Source organism: Choristoneura fumiferana, chromosome 8 (genome assembly GCF_025370935.1).
Source record: "Choristoneura fumiferana chromosome 8, NRCan_CFum_1, whole genome shotgun sequence".
Lineage (NCBI taxonomy): Eukaryota > Metazoa > Arthropoda > Insecta > Lepidoptera > Tortricidae > Choristoneura > Choristoneura fumiferana.
Genome location: NC_133479.1, coordinates 17244695 through 17261899, shown reverse-complemented (window position 1 = coordinate 17261899; position 17205 = coordinate 17244695). Strand labels below are relative to the sequence as shown.

Here is a 17205-nt window from a genome sequence, read left to right as displayed (position 1 = left end):
GTCACATAACTCCCAAGAGTGTTGTGTTCTCCCAAGATGAGCGACGCGAACAAAGAAGATTCGGAATGTGATACAAAACCACCGGTGCGTAATTTATTATTTATAGGATAATTAGCTAAGACTTTCTTAAGCTTAATTGGCACACGATCAATCAATCAAACAATTTTAGAAAATATAGTTATATCGATCGTTATCTATTGTTTGCCCGAAAGTTATATGCTATAATTTAATTTTCCCGATGTTCATATGCCCGAAACTTCATTTGCCCGAATGTATCGTTTACTAGAATAATTATTTGTTTTATTCTTATTTTCCCGAAAATTAGATGCCATAATGATACGAATGCAATACGTATTGTTTTCCATATTATTAAGTGCAATAATATTATTTAATAGAATATTCAAACGCCATATTCCATATAAAATAGTGTTTATCTCGATTATGATTGATTAAAATAGCTTTTTTCTATTACTAACCTATCTATTATCTTTATTATCCGGGCTGCTATAAAAAAATACCTATGCGCTTCGCTCCCGCCTTAGCCTTATGAACCTAATCTATCTGAGTAGCTTCTGCTCCGAACCGTCTTGCTCGCTCGCTTCGCTCGCTCGCACAAATCAAATGTCGCAATTTTAACCTAACTATGTGGGTAAAATTTTTCCTAATTCAAAGGCTTGTTTGACGTATGGGATTTATCAGTATATAGTGTCGATACTCACCATTTACATGAATGGCAAATGACATTATGGAATGTGATACTTATGGCTTGCAATCATTATGAGAAATGAAATTATTTAAATTAATATTATGGGAAACAAAGATTCTGTCATTTGATCAATATGGTAAGCAATGAGTAGTGCAAATGAATTTATAAGAAACACTATTATGGGAGTTGAAATTCGGGCAAATGAAATTTGGGTAAATAAGAGTATACCTACATCGATATTATAGATTCTGTAAATGTCAAAGTTGGAAAAGATTCTATCGGTCATCCGTTGTTCTGTATACGCGGTTGTTTGGCACACGATATTTCTCTGATAGTTGCACCCAAGTCTTATTGAAAACACATCATTAATCTTCGAAGTTGCTACAATATTGACATAGTGGTCGTAGTCGTTGGTTAAGGATCACTAATGAACACTCATGCCAATTTTGCTAACCGACGAAAAAAAAACGAGAGGTTCTCAAGTCGGCGCGTATATATTTTTTTAATGTTTGACCACGCATAACTGTACAGATTAGTACGATTTTGATAATTATTTTTTGATTATATAGGGTATACCTCGAAGTTGGTCCCATATAAATTTGGAAAGAAATTACTGCCCTAAAGGTGGGAAGAAATTATAAAATAAAAACTTTGAAAAAAAAATTAAACCACCGAAAAAACTAACAAGCAAAAAATAATAAACCATTTTTATATAAACCTTAATCTAGGTACCAGTTTGAAGTCGGGCCTCGGCACTAGCCAGCAGAAGTGCACCTATTAGTCGTTTACCTGATGGGCTCTATTTCCCTTTGTCTTCCACACCGTAAAGCTGAGGTCCGGAGTTCATAGATAGCCAGTGAGAGGAATACTCCCCACTCGTACATTAGGCCCCTTAGTCGCCTTTTATAACAGCCACGAGAAGAGATAAGTCCGTTCTATTCTAAAACCGGGCAAGGCACGGTCATCCATTTAAGAAAAAAATTCGTTGTAATATTCTACAGGCTGAGAAATTCACAATTCATTATTTGGCATATAGGACCTACTTAACTAAAGCAATTATTTCTGGAGCGAAAAAACCATTATCCTAAGGACCTAATCAAACACTTCAAACAGGATACGCTATGAGATAATTGAAATCCAACACTTCTAATTTTTTCTTGGAAGACACAGAAACTATAAAATTTTCTGTAATCGTCACCATCACCATTGTTTAGTACACTATGGGTGGTACATATTACAGCATACTTTATGTCTTAGCGGACTATTCAAAGTACAGACTAACTGCCAAATGTACTAAATGAGGTTCAAATTGTTCAATGAATTAAAATTTTAATATCCGAAATGATTTTCAAAACTACATAACAATGACTCCTTGTGATCTCGTGTCGGTGATTATCCTAAAATCAGTTAGATAAAGCAGTATCTCCTCATGTGCTACGAATCAAAAGGCATATTTTTTTTCTGTTATTTCTCTTACTCATCATCATCTCATCATCATACCAGCATATACGGCTTACTGCTGGGCACAGGCCTCTTCTCAGAATGAGAGGGCTTGGGTCATAGTTCCCACGCATCACACACTCCATTGAATTGCTTTACAGATTTGTGCAGGTTTCCTCACGATGTTTTTCTTCACCGTAAAAGCTCGTGGTAAATTTCAAACTTAATTTCCATAAGTAATTGGATTGTGCAAGGATTTTAATTTAATAATGTATATTTTAATAATGTATAAGAATGTATGCAATTACTTTAGATCTTACATAATATAGTCGTTAAGATAAATTGTATGTCGTATTGACATGTTACAGAGAAACGTATATATAACTCATAACACCTGTGTAACATACAATAAACACTTTGACGTTGACTCTGACTTTGTCTTCAAATGCTATGGAACTTCTGTTCTATACCTTAATTTGGTATAATAATTCATATTTTCGAAAAGTTATGTGCTAAAAGCTTTGTTGAATGTAACAATCAATATAGACTATATAACTGTCAAAAGCTCTTATATTTGTCGAATATAACAGAAAGGAAGAAATTGGGGGTTTGGAGGTGCTGCCACCACCATAAAAAAGGTTCCCTAGTTTTTTTGTATCTTGATGGAGCCCTGCAAAGGAGAGATCTCCATTGATTCTGCTTTCATCACTTGGCTATGTTAGACGTAAATAATACATTAACAAATAATACGAATTCAAATATTCAAAATATGTCAGGGTACTTACTTCTAAGGGGCTGTTTCACCATCCATTGATTAGTAAATGGTGGTTAGGTGTGATGCCGTCTCTATTTGTTTTGTTCGAATAGACGGAGACGGCATCACATTTAACCGTCAGTTAATTCTAATCAATGGATGGTGAAACAGCCCCTATATCTTATAAAACCACCGACTTTAATTAGCATAACTTTTTTTAGATAATAATGAATACCTATACATGTTGACGGTTCTAGTTTTTTTATTATTCTATCAAATGATAGTTGTAATGGTGAATGCTCATTATAAGTGATCATTTTACCTACCTATATATTTTAAGTGTTATAAAAAATGTAATCTAGGTATCTTTTTTTCTTTCTTAAAGTATTATACTCTAAAGGTTCCTGAAGACAGTAAAGTTGTTTGTAGTATTATAATCTTTGTAAACAAAGAAAGAAAAAAAAAACAGAAATTACTTAAACAATTTATGTTCGAAAGTAAAAAAAGTTCTAGATCAAAATAGTGACCACAAATATTAACTTCGATCATTGTAATTAAAAAAATCGTAGCGCGTGAGTCAACGTAATAATTTAGCAAAGTCCTATAATGTAGGTAAAAAACTCAATAAACAATATTAGATCGCGCTATCGCGCTTACAAGTACAATCGCATTCAGCATCTCTTTCATACCATCATCTTATATTGAACGAATGACAGAAATAGTGACTGCCAGTTAAACAACAAGCCTACTGTTACTAAACTTATCGGCTAGCAGCTCACACGGGGTTAGTTATTTTTAGTCTCGAATGAATTAGTAGTAAACTGTTATAAATGCCAAGTAAAATAGCTCCTCTTCACATCCTACTTTAGCTCATCCACCGTCAGAATAGAAATATTTTTTGAAAAACCGTTACTAATATAATATGAGAGATTTCCGAGGAAATTTCAACGTTCACGACCCTTTTTAAACGAATTATCATAAATTAGATTCATGAATGTAAATGCCGTGATCCTCTTCTGGTAAACTAGCTCACATAACTAGGTAGACTTCGTCGGAATGAGCCTAACTGACGCCAACTTTCTCTAATAAATCCCATTTTAAACTCTCCAGCGATAAAAAGCGTCGTTAACAGACTTCACTAACCTTTAAACCGGTAGTGAAGTTGCTGCTACCACTTTGGTTTTATTGAGCGTTTAGAAATTTCAGGGAGTCGAGTATTCCTTTTATAACAGGCTACCACATCACTCGTGGATAACCCACATATATAAAACCAGGCAAGTACCTACAAGTTGGAATCACGCATCGAATGTTATATTAATTAATTAATTAATTAACATTAGTGTCATACGTCTGATAAAAATACAAATCTATTTGGAGACCACGACCGTTGCAATGTGATCGAAACGTCGAAGTTATTTTTCGCAATTCTTACTGAAAGATAAACTTAACTGTTTAAAACCCACTCCTCCATTCATTAGTGTTAGTCTATTTGGAACTGCAAATGCATGTTTATAACTCCAAAATAAACTGTTTTAACGTCACGTAACTACAAACAAAAAGTTTGTGGATTTTACCTTTACTTGTGATAACCCTGCTCTTTAGAAGTGATCTCGTTAATCTGTTTTTCCTTTCGAGTTATAGAAATCTAAATATGTTCGTAATGAAATTCAGCACTTATCTTAGTTCAAATTTTGTTCTAGGTCAATAACCGGTTTCCTCGAATTGTAGTTATTATAATGCTCGCCGAGTTTTGCGAGCGACTTTCTTACTCTGGCATGCGAGGTGAGCAATACTCTGACACTTCATTTAATATTTTGAATATCATTTAAGTTTTCACTTAATTTATGTAATATTTCTATAATATTACAGCATTCTTGACATTATACCTAAGAAGTAAATTGGGATATTCAGATGATGGAGCTACTGAAACGTATCATGCGTTTTCTACTTTCGTATATCTGTTTCCAATTATTGGTGGAATACTTGCCGACAATTACCTCGGAAAATTCAGGTAATACAGAAAGATTCTTGTTTACTGTAATAAGGTAAAGACTTATAAAAGTAAATAATGCGAGTATGTAACCTTGTTTCAGAACAATTTTGTACATGATGTTTGTGTATGCAGCTGGAAATTTATTGGTTGCTATAACAGCTATTCCCCCGTTAGGACTTCCTGGGCGGTGAGTATCAATCATTTTTATTATTTTTGTACCAAATGCATCGTCGTTATTCATTTTTAAACGTTATTTAACGATATTTTGTAAAGTTCGTTTCACGGTCACAACACTAAGGGGCTGTTTCGACGTCAATTGATTAGTGCAAAGAGTATAAGTACCTATGTATTAGTGTTAACTGACGGCTAAAATGTGATGCCGTCTCTATTTGTTTTTAACCCCCCAACACAAAAAGAGGGGTGTTATAAGTTTGACCGTTATGTGTGTCTGTCTGTGGCACCGTAGCTCTTAAACGGGTGGACCGATTTGAATGCGGTTTTTTTTTATTTGAGAGCAGGTTTTCCAGCGATGGATCTTAAACATGTTTTATCAAAATCGGTTCAGCCGTTTCAAGATCATCAACTCTTTTGTTCGCGGCGGTAGGAATCTTAGACGCATAATGGGTATTTACTTTACGTTCAAACATATTTGGGACCTAAAATTTGAAACACCCGTGTATGCTATATAACTATGCAAGATTATGGAATTCTCAGCCTGATGCTGCAGCCAGGATGTCCAGAACACCAGTATAATCTTGATAAAACCATAGTAGATATATCGTGTTTGGATTAGTTTCGATCAGTATGATTCTACATATAATGCAGTGATGGCAACAGCATGAGTTGATGATGATGATGATGATGATGCTGCAGCTAGGATATCCAGCACACTAGTACACTTTTGACTTTATAAAAAATAATAGCACATATGTTTTGTTTGGATTCGTTTTGATCACTAACTGATTCTACGCCTAAAACATGATAAAATATCAAGCTGTCTATTCGTAAATCTTCGATGAAGAAACATAGAGACATCATCATTATAATAGTTAGGCACCATTTAATATTAATAAAAATGGCAAAGCTTTTTTTACCCGTGTTGCCTAGTTAAAATGATTACGCCACGCCTCAACGCCATTGTTACGACAATTGGCTTGAAAACCATAGTAATATATTTCGTTCTTATATAAGTAGTTAGGTATCGTGTGGAATGCTTGAGCGCGCTACAAACGTAGGTACTTGTGACAAAAAGATCCGGTAGGACTTTGGAATCGATCAATCCAGTATGAGCGCTGTTTCAACTTATAATGTGTCGTGCAACATTGTTTTATTGAAACCTCTTTCACGATTGTAAGTCAAAAACGGTTCGACCAGTTTCGATCACACCCTTACCCTTGAAAAGAATCTTTTGTAAAGTTCGAAAATCGTCGGACTTAGTTTTAAATCATGTCTCACGTTCTTTTTTCCAGATTATGCACCATAATCGGTCTCCTTTTAATAACAATCGGCACTGGAGGCATAAAGCCTTGTGTCACGGCTTTCGGCGGCGATCAGTTCGACCTCCCCCGCCAGGAAAAACACCTGGCTATATACTTCAGCGTGTTATACTTCAACTCGTGCACAGGGGCTCTGATTGCGAAGACTGTGTCGCCTATACTCCGGTCTGAGGTGTCATGCTTCGGGGATAAAGATTGCTATTCGCTGGCGTTCGGCGCGCCAGGATTGGTCGTATTGTGTTCTATAGGTGAGTTATTTCACTGATTCATATCCCCTCTGTTAAAACGAAGCGCATACCTAATCACTACAAGACGCGCTGTAACTAAAAAAAATATAGCTCCATCGAAATTATCAATGATTCCGCCAATGTCGAGGTTGAAAAAAACACTATCGGTTGGCAGTTGTACGAGGGTAGCGTCGGTGTTCAGACTCGGGTGAGAGCCTAAAATAAACAACACAAACATAAATTTACGTACGCCGCTGGATCAGCGACCAGTACCCGTAGTGTAAGTTTTCGGTTACAAAATACGTCTCGATCGCGTTCGCGTTAAAATCTCAATTTGTATGGAAACACGAACCTCGCAAACGTTCCGCTAGAGGCGCTGTTCGTGTTTGCATACAAATTGAGATTTTAACGCGAACGCGATCGAGACGTATTTTGCAACCGAAAGCTTACACTAAGGGCACCGAAGTGGATCTGGGCCTCCGATATGATGCCATACCGCTCTATCTCGTGCTATCTCCTTCCAGTTTTCTGCGTGTAGGGCACAGGGAGGTCTTTCTCAATTTCATTCATTCAACTAGGTACTTTCCAGTTTTCTGCGTGTAGGTAGGGCACAGAGGTCTTTCTCAATTTCATTCATTCAACTAGGTACTAACTAATGTAATTTATTTATTTACTAGCTGCTGCCCCCAACTTAAATTTATCTACGAAGAATTCGTTTAGCGCTCTCTAGCGGGAACTTTGTAATTTTCCGGGATTAAAACTATCATTATGGCCTTTCCAGGGTCTTAAACTATCCCCATATCAAATTTCAAATAAATTGGTTCGATGGTTTAAGTGTGAATAGGTAGTAGATAAACAAACATACAAACAGTTATTTTCGTATTAGATCAATGAAAATAAATGTATGTAGCATTAAGTATATTAATCACCCAAATTGTGTGTAAAATTCTAAATGTATAAAAAATCGCAACTCGTGTTTTTTTTTCCTTTGGAATCTTCAGAAAAGCCAAGAAAACCGACAAGTCCCGAGCGAGATAGGTACATTCAGGTTGTGCTGTAAAACACTCAACATATCGCTCATCGGTCTATGGTCAGTCACGAAAGACATTGTGAACAGGCAAATCCGTTTGAAACAGCTGGGCTACTACGAAACTCGAACCTCGAAGTTTGTGTCGTGCGGTCCCTCTGACACTTATACTATTTAATACGAGAGCGAGTACGATACGAACTTCGAGTTTTGAGTTTCGTGGTAACCCTCCAGGCTCTATACCATAGAATAGATAATAGTACCTACAAGTATGCCTATACTACGAAGTGCAAAATTCGAACTTCGTATCTTGCCGTCCCGCTGACGCTTATATTATTTAATACGAGAGTGAGAGGGACAGTACGATACAAACTTCAATTTTCGAATTTCGTAGTAGCCCCCCAGACGCATGTGATGAAGTCACTCAGTATAATATAGACCTCACGCGCGATCTTCGTTATCGAATCATGCAACTAAAGTTTATTTCCAGATGGTATTGCTCTTATCTGTCTCTATTTAGATCAGCAATAACGTTTCCTGTCTAGAATATAACCTTCAACAAACATTATCACATAAAACAATAAAGTTTATTTCTATTTCTAAAGGAAAGCATTGAGTCGGCAAAAACTGCTAATTGTATTCAAGTATATCGCTGTTACAAATGTAGTGCGTAAGCAAGCGCGGTTACAGACTAGCGGTTTAGCGGCGTTCGTTTGCCATCCAGTCGAATAAAAAAAAAAACAAATAAAAACAGAAAATAGAAATTTTACGTCGGGCCTCAGGAGGTAATTTTAATTGTTAAGATTTATCTTAGTTCTTAATTCATCTACTTGTTCTTACGAAAGGTCAAACGCCGCGAGAAATCTCAACAAATTACGTGATGTGACTTTAAACTATAACTACCTGAGTCTGAAAACGTCTTAATAATAATTAATTTTCATTTAAATTTATACTTTAACTATCAGAAATACGGATAAATTTTGACCGAGTAGAGAGTAAACCTTACATATTACTTGCATGGTATTTATGAGAAATTAGACACGCACGCTACACGCGGGAGGCGTGTTTGGATTTATTTAACGAATTAGGGGGTTGATTAATATTCAAAAACCATTTGTGTCTGATTATCTCTTCAAAGGCTGCGCACAGGCCTCCTGTCATAATATGAAGATTTCATGCTTAGGTATACTTGTAGTGAACTATTTAACTAAATGTAGGTAACTACCTCGAGGTCCCAGGGTTTAAAACACGATTAAATTAATGGTATTTTTCATCACCTTTAAGTTTATATTAAATCTTTAGTTACTTATATCCTACTGATACTAGTATAATTGCGAAAGTTTGTTTGTGAGTGCGTTTGTAACACTTGTTAGAATGATTCTGTAGCGAATAGCAAGTATGAAATAATACTTTTCACTTCTCATGCTCTAAAAGTAGGTCAATATAGCCTTACAAGGCGGTAGTAAAGTGAGTACTTTAGTCCCTAAGAAGTAAAAGTAATTATTTTTTTAATTTACTTCGAGTGACTTAGATAAACTCAAACAGCCAGTAGGTACTTGCTTAGTTTTTGGCATAAAATAAGATTGTGTGTAGACCATTTTCATGACGAAAATGTTGCGTTCTTAGTTTACGTGGTCTTAGTTCTGAAATTGTTGTAGAGCGTAAATCGTAAGCGATTAAAATAAATTGATTATTCTCACAATGTCGTCAAGTGATAGTGAAAATTATGATGTCGAGCAAAGAGCAAAAGACATAATTGATAATCTTTTGCCGCCGACTGTAGGAAAGAAACGCATTAATTCTTTCATAGAAATGACATTTTTTTTCTCGCAATCGAAGTGAAAAATAGAGTTTTCACCTCGAGACTAAGTCAATATAAACCCTCGGATAAATAGACACCCTCGCTAAAGCTCGGGTATATATTGGCTTAGATAAGTACCTCGATAAAAAATATACTATTTTTTAACCTCCTGAATCTTAACTTTTTTTTAACAGTTACATAATGTAATACACATACACCAGCTTTTATTATTTCGGATATTATTTCAACATTCTTGAAATTCTTTACTGACAATGAACAATTTGTGCTTTATAAAATACGTAATTGGCCGTTTAGCCGTAATTTGTTCTGTATAAAGTACGAGAGAACTCACGATGTTAAAATAAATCTCATTTTCGGTGAAACCCCAAAGAGCTAGCTTGGGTAAAACCGTTCCCTTTTAATTTGTTTTCCAAATTAACTAAAACTTGATTTCATTTGTTTCTAGTTATATTCGTGAGTGCGAAAAGCCGATATATCATGAAAAAGCCCGAAGGAAATGTGGTCGTCGACTTCATAAAATGTGTCACTGTAAGTATTTTACTGTAATAATGACGTTTTTGTTAAATTAAAGATTAACTATAAACGACTACTTTTCTCACCCGCGACCTTACGATAGCGATAGGTGTAACGTACATTATTACATCTATTGCAACAAACAGCGCACGGCAGACATCTAATGGTGAGCAAAGCAATTGTTTATACTTAGTTCATTGATAAGGATCACCGCAAAGCAACGCCTGATTCAATTAATTCAATAAAAAAAAAAAACAAAAAAAGCTTAATATTCTAAAACTTTGTTAAGTAACAAAGTTCAACAGTCGGGACCCATTAAAAATTGTGACCGACCCAAAAAATCTCAATAATGAGACCCGACTTGCTTGGTATATTCCGGATTACTATTTAATATTTCAGTTTATATTAAAAAATAAATACGCATCATAATTATTCATTGTTTACTACACTAGGCTTGTTGTTAAAAAAACTAACATGGGTGCCCAAAGCCTGTCCATTGTGTTATTTGAAAATTCGGGTTTCCAATGAAATTCCATTGTATTCAATTCGGCCGTGTCTAGTACCTACACGGATCAGAAGAGATGGCTTTTGCCGCTGCATTGTTTTAGTTTCCGTAGTCAATTGGTTTGGGTGGATTCGGTGAATTTTATTTGAAAATGCTTGAAAATAGGTTAGGAAAACCTTATATTTTCAGTAGCTTTTGCCCGTGACTTCGTCTTGCAGACCTCACCTCAGTATTGTAGACCTGGGGAAGGTAGGGTTGCCACATCTGACAATACCTACCTAATTAGTTAGATTATTAATTATAACTCGTTATATTTTTAAACGAAACGATTATGTTTAGGAACTTTGCAAATTTCGATATTTGTTTTATTGAATACACTAATCCCTGTGAGTTGAGCCAGAACAAATTCCGCCGCTCCGGCTGGTCGATATTGTGTAGATACAAAGTTAATTTAATTTATTCGATTACTCGTTGGCCTGCGGGTATGAGAAGAGTTAATATTTTCTCCATTTACATGGAAATTTGGCCACTTCAATAATCGTTGGGAGGTAAACAGAGTTTGGTATAACAGTTGGAGGTTGTTTAGCCACGCTGTTTTTGTTTAATTTGTATGATTAACTAATTAAAATTTGGAACAACTGTGGTGTATTCCATAACACGTAGGTTTTAGACGTCGCGTTGTAGGCCCATGGACCGTTTATAGATACTCTTGATTTAAATAGACAACTTCTGTCGCCTAACTATCTTACTTGTCATAAAAACGTTTTAATTTTGAAATATTTCGCTTAGACTAGTCAGGCTCGCATGTTCAAATGAGGCAGTTAAGTTTTATAAAATTTTATATGGTGTACTGTGTGATACCTAATTTAAATACACCAGGCCTACAGAATGTACAGTAACTAGCCCCAATATCTGACACAGCAAAACGTGCATAATTATCTGATACGACTCTATTTCAGAGGCTGTGGGACGTGTCAGGTATTATAACGTTTTAAACTTTCGTGATTCTCACTCATAGCCAAAATACCATATACGTACGTAAATACGTAAATATTACTTGTGTAAAAATAGCGTGATAAGTCCCGTATATGATATTTTGACTATGTGTCAGGTATTGTTCAAGGGAAATTAACATATACGCCACCAAATCTCAAACAAAATACGCATAAGTACTCTATTACGTCAACGATGATGTGCCAATACATATTTTTTCAAACTTTAAATTGACATTGCGTAATTCACTTACTGTAGACAGAAAGCAGGGGTGTGTACTTGTACTTTTTTTTTATATCCACGTTTATGTAATATTCTAAAGAAGGACTTAATTGAATTACCGAGGTCCACTTAAAGGCCTTGATGGTTTTCCATGCCGTAACTCGTATTCGTAAAATAAAATAATTTATTGCCCCCATAAAACTTTGTCGTAAAAGCGACCGTCAATGTACATGATGAATGTCGTCTCAATGTATTTCCCTGTGCTTACAAATTTAATTTATCGGAAAGACATTTTTAAGGCGGTTAACATGAAATTATTAATGTCTTCTAATATAATCTATACCTATATACCTCATATTTTAAAACGATGTTTTATGTGCTATTGTCGATTGTTTTTTCAATGGATAGAGCGATTTCCTGAAAAGACTGAGTAACTAACTCTACCCAAATTTATGAATAAAAAATAAAATTGCGTAAGTACCAATACAATGAAACTATTTTTAACGAACAAGATTATTATGCAATTGCCGATATTACAGTCCTTCCTAAGTTTCAAGTACAGTCAACGTTATAAATGAGTGATCACTTTTGTACCTTGTCACTTTAACGTCATGTTTGAAAAGCCATACGAAATTGTGTAACGACTGAAAGCGACAAGGTACAAAAGTGATCACTTATTTATGTAGATGACTGTACTAAAATCGAGGTGTATTAATATTTCCGACTTTTTATGTATATTTGTATTTTTATCTTCAGTTAGGGTTGAAAAACCTTGTACTAAGGAGGAAGAAGGACAAAAACTCCCATTGGCTGGACACAACGCAGCATCAATACGACAAACGGTTCATCAGAGACATCAAGAAGACCCTCTCCATATTGATGCTATTCACTGTCCTGCCGGTCTTCTGGGCTCTACTGGATCAGATGGTATGCTTTAATAAACAGGGAATTTTCTGGAATTATTAACGCTATGTAACTCAAATTCAAATTCAAAATTGATTTATTCAGTAAATAGGCCGCAATGGACACTTTTACACGTCATTTTTTTTAAACTACCAGCGCTTTCGGAAAGACCATCATTGCCAAGAAGAATGCGCCGCAAGAAACTTGGCAGAAAGTCATTTTTTCATAAAAATATAACTACAAATAAAATACTTATAAACTATATTATACAATTAAAGAAAAAAAATACAAAAAATAATAATAAAAGAAATACAGGGATGTATGGGGTCCCTTAGTTACAATACTAAACACTAACTATATCTAAACTATATCTACGTTCAGTGGAAGTGTAGAATGCTTCCACCGTCATAAATTTTAAAATAATAATAACAATAATAAACTTAAGGGGGCACCGAGTTTTTAGCGTAAGTCAATGTGGATATAGGCGAAGGAGGGGAATAGAGTCTGGCTAATGAAAGCTGATCCTGCAAAAACGCGGCAAATTCAAAAAACTTTCATATGGCATTACCACAGAATAAGTAATAGTACAAGTACAGAGACTTCTCTGCCGTATAAAAGTGACGTTTAGGCATAAGAATCGTGCCTACTTTATGCTTTTCTGCCTATCGCATAACACGTGTTCACTCGCATGCGGCACGTGTAAGTACTGGGTTACTATTCCCGGAATACACATGAAAAATGAAATTAAATGAAATGTATTGCGTAGTACAGACGATTACATATTGCTTAACGCTGCTTTTGTGATGGCAGCCACATTGGATGTTAATTTTTTTCTTGTGAACAAAATAGCGAGAGAGCCGCGCCGATTTCGTTGGTCGGTAGAGCCCGCATGCGGGGTACGGGAGACTTCCATAGCGCATGCCATAGGGCTTGCAATCGGGTTTCACTAGTCGTCATACCGCCTGCGAGTCTCCACAAGCTGTATGTCGACCGAGTTATCGACTTATGAGTTTCACTAGTCGTCATACCGCCTGCGAGTCTCCACAAGCTGTATGTCGACCGAGTTATCGACTTATGAGTTTCACTAGTCGTCATACCACCTGCGAGTCTCCGCAAGCTGTATGTCGACCGAGTTATCGACTTATGAGTTTCACTAGTCGTCATACCGCCTGCGAGTCTCCACAAGCTGTATGTCGACCGAGTTATCGACTTATGAGTTTCACTAGTCGTCATACCGCCTGCGAGTCTCCACAAGCTGTATGTCGACCGAGTTATCGACTTATGAGTTTACTAGTCGCCTGCGAGTCTCCGCAAGCTGTATGTCGACCGAGTTATCGACTTATGAGTTTCACTAGTCGTCATACCGCCTGCGAGTCTCCGCAAGCTGTATGTCGACCGAGTTATCGACTTATGAGTTTCACTAGTCGTCATACCGCCTGCGAGTCTCCGCAAGCTGTATGTCGACCGAGTTATCGACTTATGAGTTTCACTAGTCGTCATACCGCCTGCGAGTCTCCACAAGCTGTATGTCGACCGAGTTATCGACTTGAGTTTCACTAGTCGTCATACCGCCTGCGAGTCTCCACAAGCTGTATGTCGACCGAGTTATCGACTTATGAGTTTCACTAGTCGTCATACCGCCTGCGAGTCTCCACAAGCTGTATGTCGACCGAGTTATCGACTTATGAGTTTCACTAGTCGTCATACCGCCTGCGAGTCTCCGCAAGCTGTATGTCGACCGAGTTATCGACTTATGAGTTTCACTAGTCGTCATACCGCCTGCGAGTCTCCACAAGCTGTATGTCGACCGAGTTATCGACTTATGAGTTTCACTAGTCGTCATACCGCCTGCGAGTCTCCACAAGCTGTATGTCGACCGAGTTATCGACTTATGAGTTTCACTAGTCGTCATACCGCCTGCGAGTCTCCACAAGCTGTATGTCGACCGAGTTATCGACTTATGAGTTTCACTAGTCGTCATACCGCCTGCGAGTCTCCGCAAGCTGTATGTCGACCGAGTTATCGACTTATGAGTTTCACTAGTCGTCATACCACCTGCGAGTCTCCACAAGCTGTATGTCGACCGAGTTATCGACTTATGAGTTTCACTAGTCGTCATACCGCCTGCGAGTCTCCACAAGCTGTATGTCGACCGAGTTATCGACTTGAGTTTCACTAGTCGTCATACCACCTGCGAGTCTCCACAAGCTGTATGTCGACCGAGTTATCGACTTGAGTTTCACTAGTCGTCATACCGCCTGCGAGTCTCCGCAAGCTGTATGTCGACCGAGTTATCGACTTGAGTTTCACTAGTCGTCATACCGCCTGCGAGTCTCCACAAGCTGTATGTCGACCGAGTTATCGACTTATGAGTTTCACTAGTCGTCATACCGCCTGCGAGTCTCCACAAGCTGTATGTCGACCGAGTTATCGGCTTATGAGTTTCACTAGTCGTCATACCGCCTGCGAGTCTCCACAAGCTGTATGTCGACCGAGTTATCGACTTATGAGTTTCAGTAGTCGTTATGCCGCCTGCAGGGAGACACCGCACGCTGTATGTCGATCGAGTTATCATCCAATGAAACTGAGCCTTGTGATGAACAGTATTTCTCAGTGGCTCAAAAATTCATGATGATCTAATTCTTCTGATCTATCTCGACAATACTAAGTTATTCTCTTTTAGCTTAAAGTTATTGATGTTACCGCCGTACTTAGGCGGAAGGAGCTGGCACTACAAATTAAGGCAATCAGTGACCCGGGGCTTATCAAGAGTCTATGCTGGTCATCCATTTCGTCAATATTGCGGGCACGACTGTGATGGCGGTTAAAACGCCGGAATAACAATTATCCCCAGCTACGTGACCCTTTTATCTTTGGGTTTGCCTTTAGAGAGAAATTACTAAGTCATTTTCAACTAAAATCTTGAAATATCTACCTAGCACTAAAAATAAAAACCATTGAGTTGGACATTTTCTTCGCGACTAATGAGCTCCAGATTATTTCGCCGCATCTACCAACGCCATGATCCCATAGAAAATAATGTCTGATATAAAAAGTGCAGCTTTAAAATCGATTAAAACCTACATTTTCCTTTTTTTACTCGATTGGATGGCAAACGAGCAAGTGGGTCTCCTGATGGTAAGAGATCACCACCGCCTATAAACATCTGCAACACCAGGGGTATTGCAGATGCGTTGCAAACCTAAAGGCTTAAGATGGGATACCTCAAATGCCAGTAATTTCACCGGCTGTCTTACTCTCCACGCCGAAACACAACAGAGCAAGCACTGCTGCTTCACGGCAGGGTTAGCGAGCAAGATGGTGGTAGCAATCTGGGCGGACCTTGTGCAAGGTCCTACCACCTGCAACATTTATTCCTAAAATCTTTATCCGCCGCGTGTGCTGTGCCAAATTGTCATCAATGGAAAGGTGTTTAGAAAGATTTGTCACATTGTAAGTTATTGCAAAGCTGATTTCATTGGCGAGGCCGTATTGTCTAATCTAATGCACTGACGATCGCGAACGCATTCACCATCTCTCTCTACCTTCGTCTTATACCGAGTGACAGAAAGCAGTAGTGAAAACGGTTGTGGTTTCAGGTGGTTTAGACCATAAGGCCTCAGAGGCCGTATTGCCTAACGCTTCTGGTGCTCGCGATCGCAATCAAATGACAGATTTCGCATACAAAAACTGTCATTTGATTGCGATCGCGAGCATCAGAAACATTAGGCAATACGGCCTCAGCTCTTTGTTGATTTCTTACGACAGATCACAGCCTATTAAGTGTTGGACTAAATACTTTTGGTTGCAGGGTTCTCGGTGGACGTTGCAAGCGACTAAGATGAACGGCAAACTCGGTTTCCTCACCGTTAAACCGGACCAGCTCCAAGTCATGGCGCCAATTTTCATTCTAATTTTAATACCAATTTCTCAAAAGGTAAGCTTTATTTAGTTCTGAGGCCGTATTACCTGATGCTTCTGACGCTCGCGATCGCAATAAATTAAAGTTTTTGTATGCGAAATCTGTAATTTCATTGCGATCGTTAGGCAATACGGCCTCTAATTGTATAACTTGTCCATGCTGTAGGTTTAGAATAAAATGGACTCATCTCTTACCGAGGGTGTTGTAAAAGGCGACTAAAAATCGAAACTCGAAGTTCGTATCGTAACGTCCCTCTCGCTCTCGTATTAATAATATTAATAATAATTTATTCAAAAACTCATTTCACATCATATTTAACTTAAGAACTAAAACATACTGTAAAATAAATATTTACAAGAAATGCCTGAACTAGGATTCCCTGTGTTTCAGGCAAAATAATTCTAATATATTTAGATATAATTTAATCAACTTCAAAAGGTTATTCCAAATTAAACAATGATAATATTGACAGTTTTCTTAATACTAAACTAATTTAAAAGTATAAGCGACATTATAATTAAATTCTTAAATAGTATAAGTGTCAGAGGGACCGCACGACATGAACTTCGAGTTTCGAGTTTCGTAGTAGCCCTGCTGGATGTGAGCGTGGGCAGCAGCACTCTATTCTATACTAGCGTTTACCCGCGGCTTCGCACACGTAAATCGTTAGATCCAGCAGCTG

At 37.4% G+C, this 17205-nt stretch overlaps 1 protein-coding gene across 1 annotated transcript in view; it reads left to right on the top strand.

Annotated features, from left to right (window-relative positions):
- Window positions 1-17205, top strand: part of LOC141430662 (peptide transporter family 1-like) — a 28181-nt gene continuing 10976 nt past the window's right edge. The window contains exons 1-8 of the mRNA XM_074091472.1: window positions 1-84; window positions 4601-4682; window positions 4770-4911; window positions 4994-5080; window positions 6363-6637; window positions 9911-9993; window positions 12455-12625; window positions 16413-16538. Coding sequence (XP_073947573.1) covers window positions 37-84; window positions 4601-4682; window positions 4770-4911; window positions 4994-5080; window positions 6363-6637; window positions 9911-9993; window positions 12455-12625; window positions 16413-16538 — 1014 coding nt within the window. The 5' untranslated portion in view covers window positions 1-36. The remainder of the gene's footprint in view (window positions 85-4600; window positions 4683-4769; window positions 4912-4993; window positions 5081-6362; window positions 6638-9910; window positions 9994-12454; window positions 12626-16412; window positions 16539-17205) is intronic.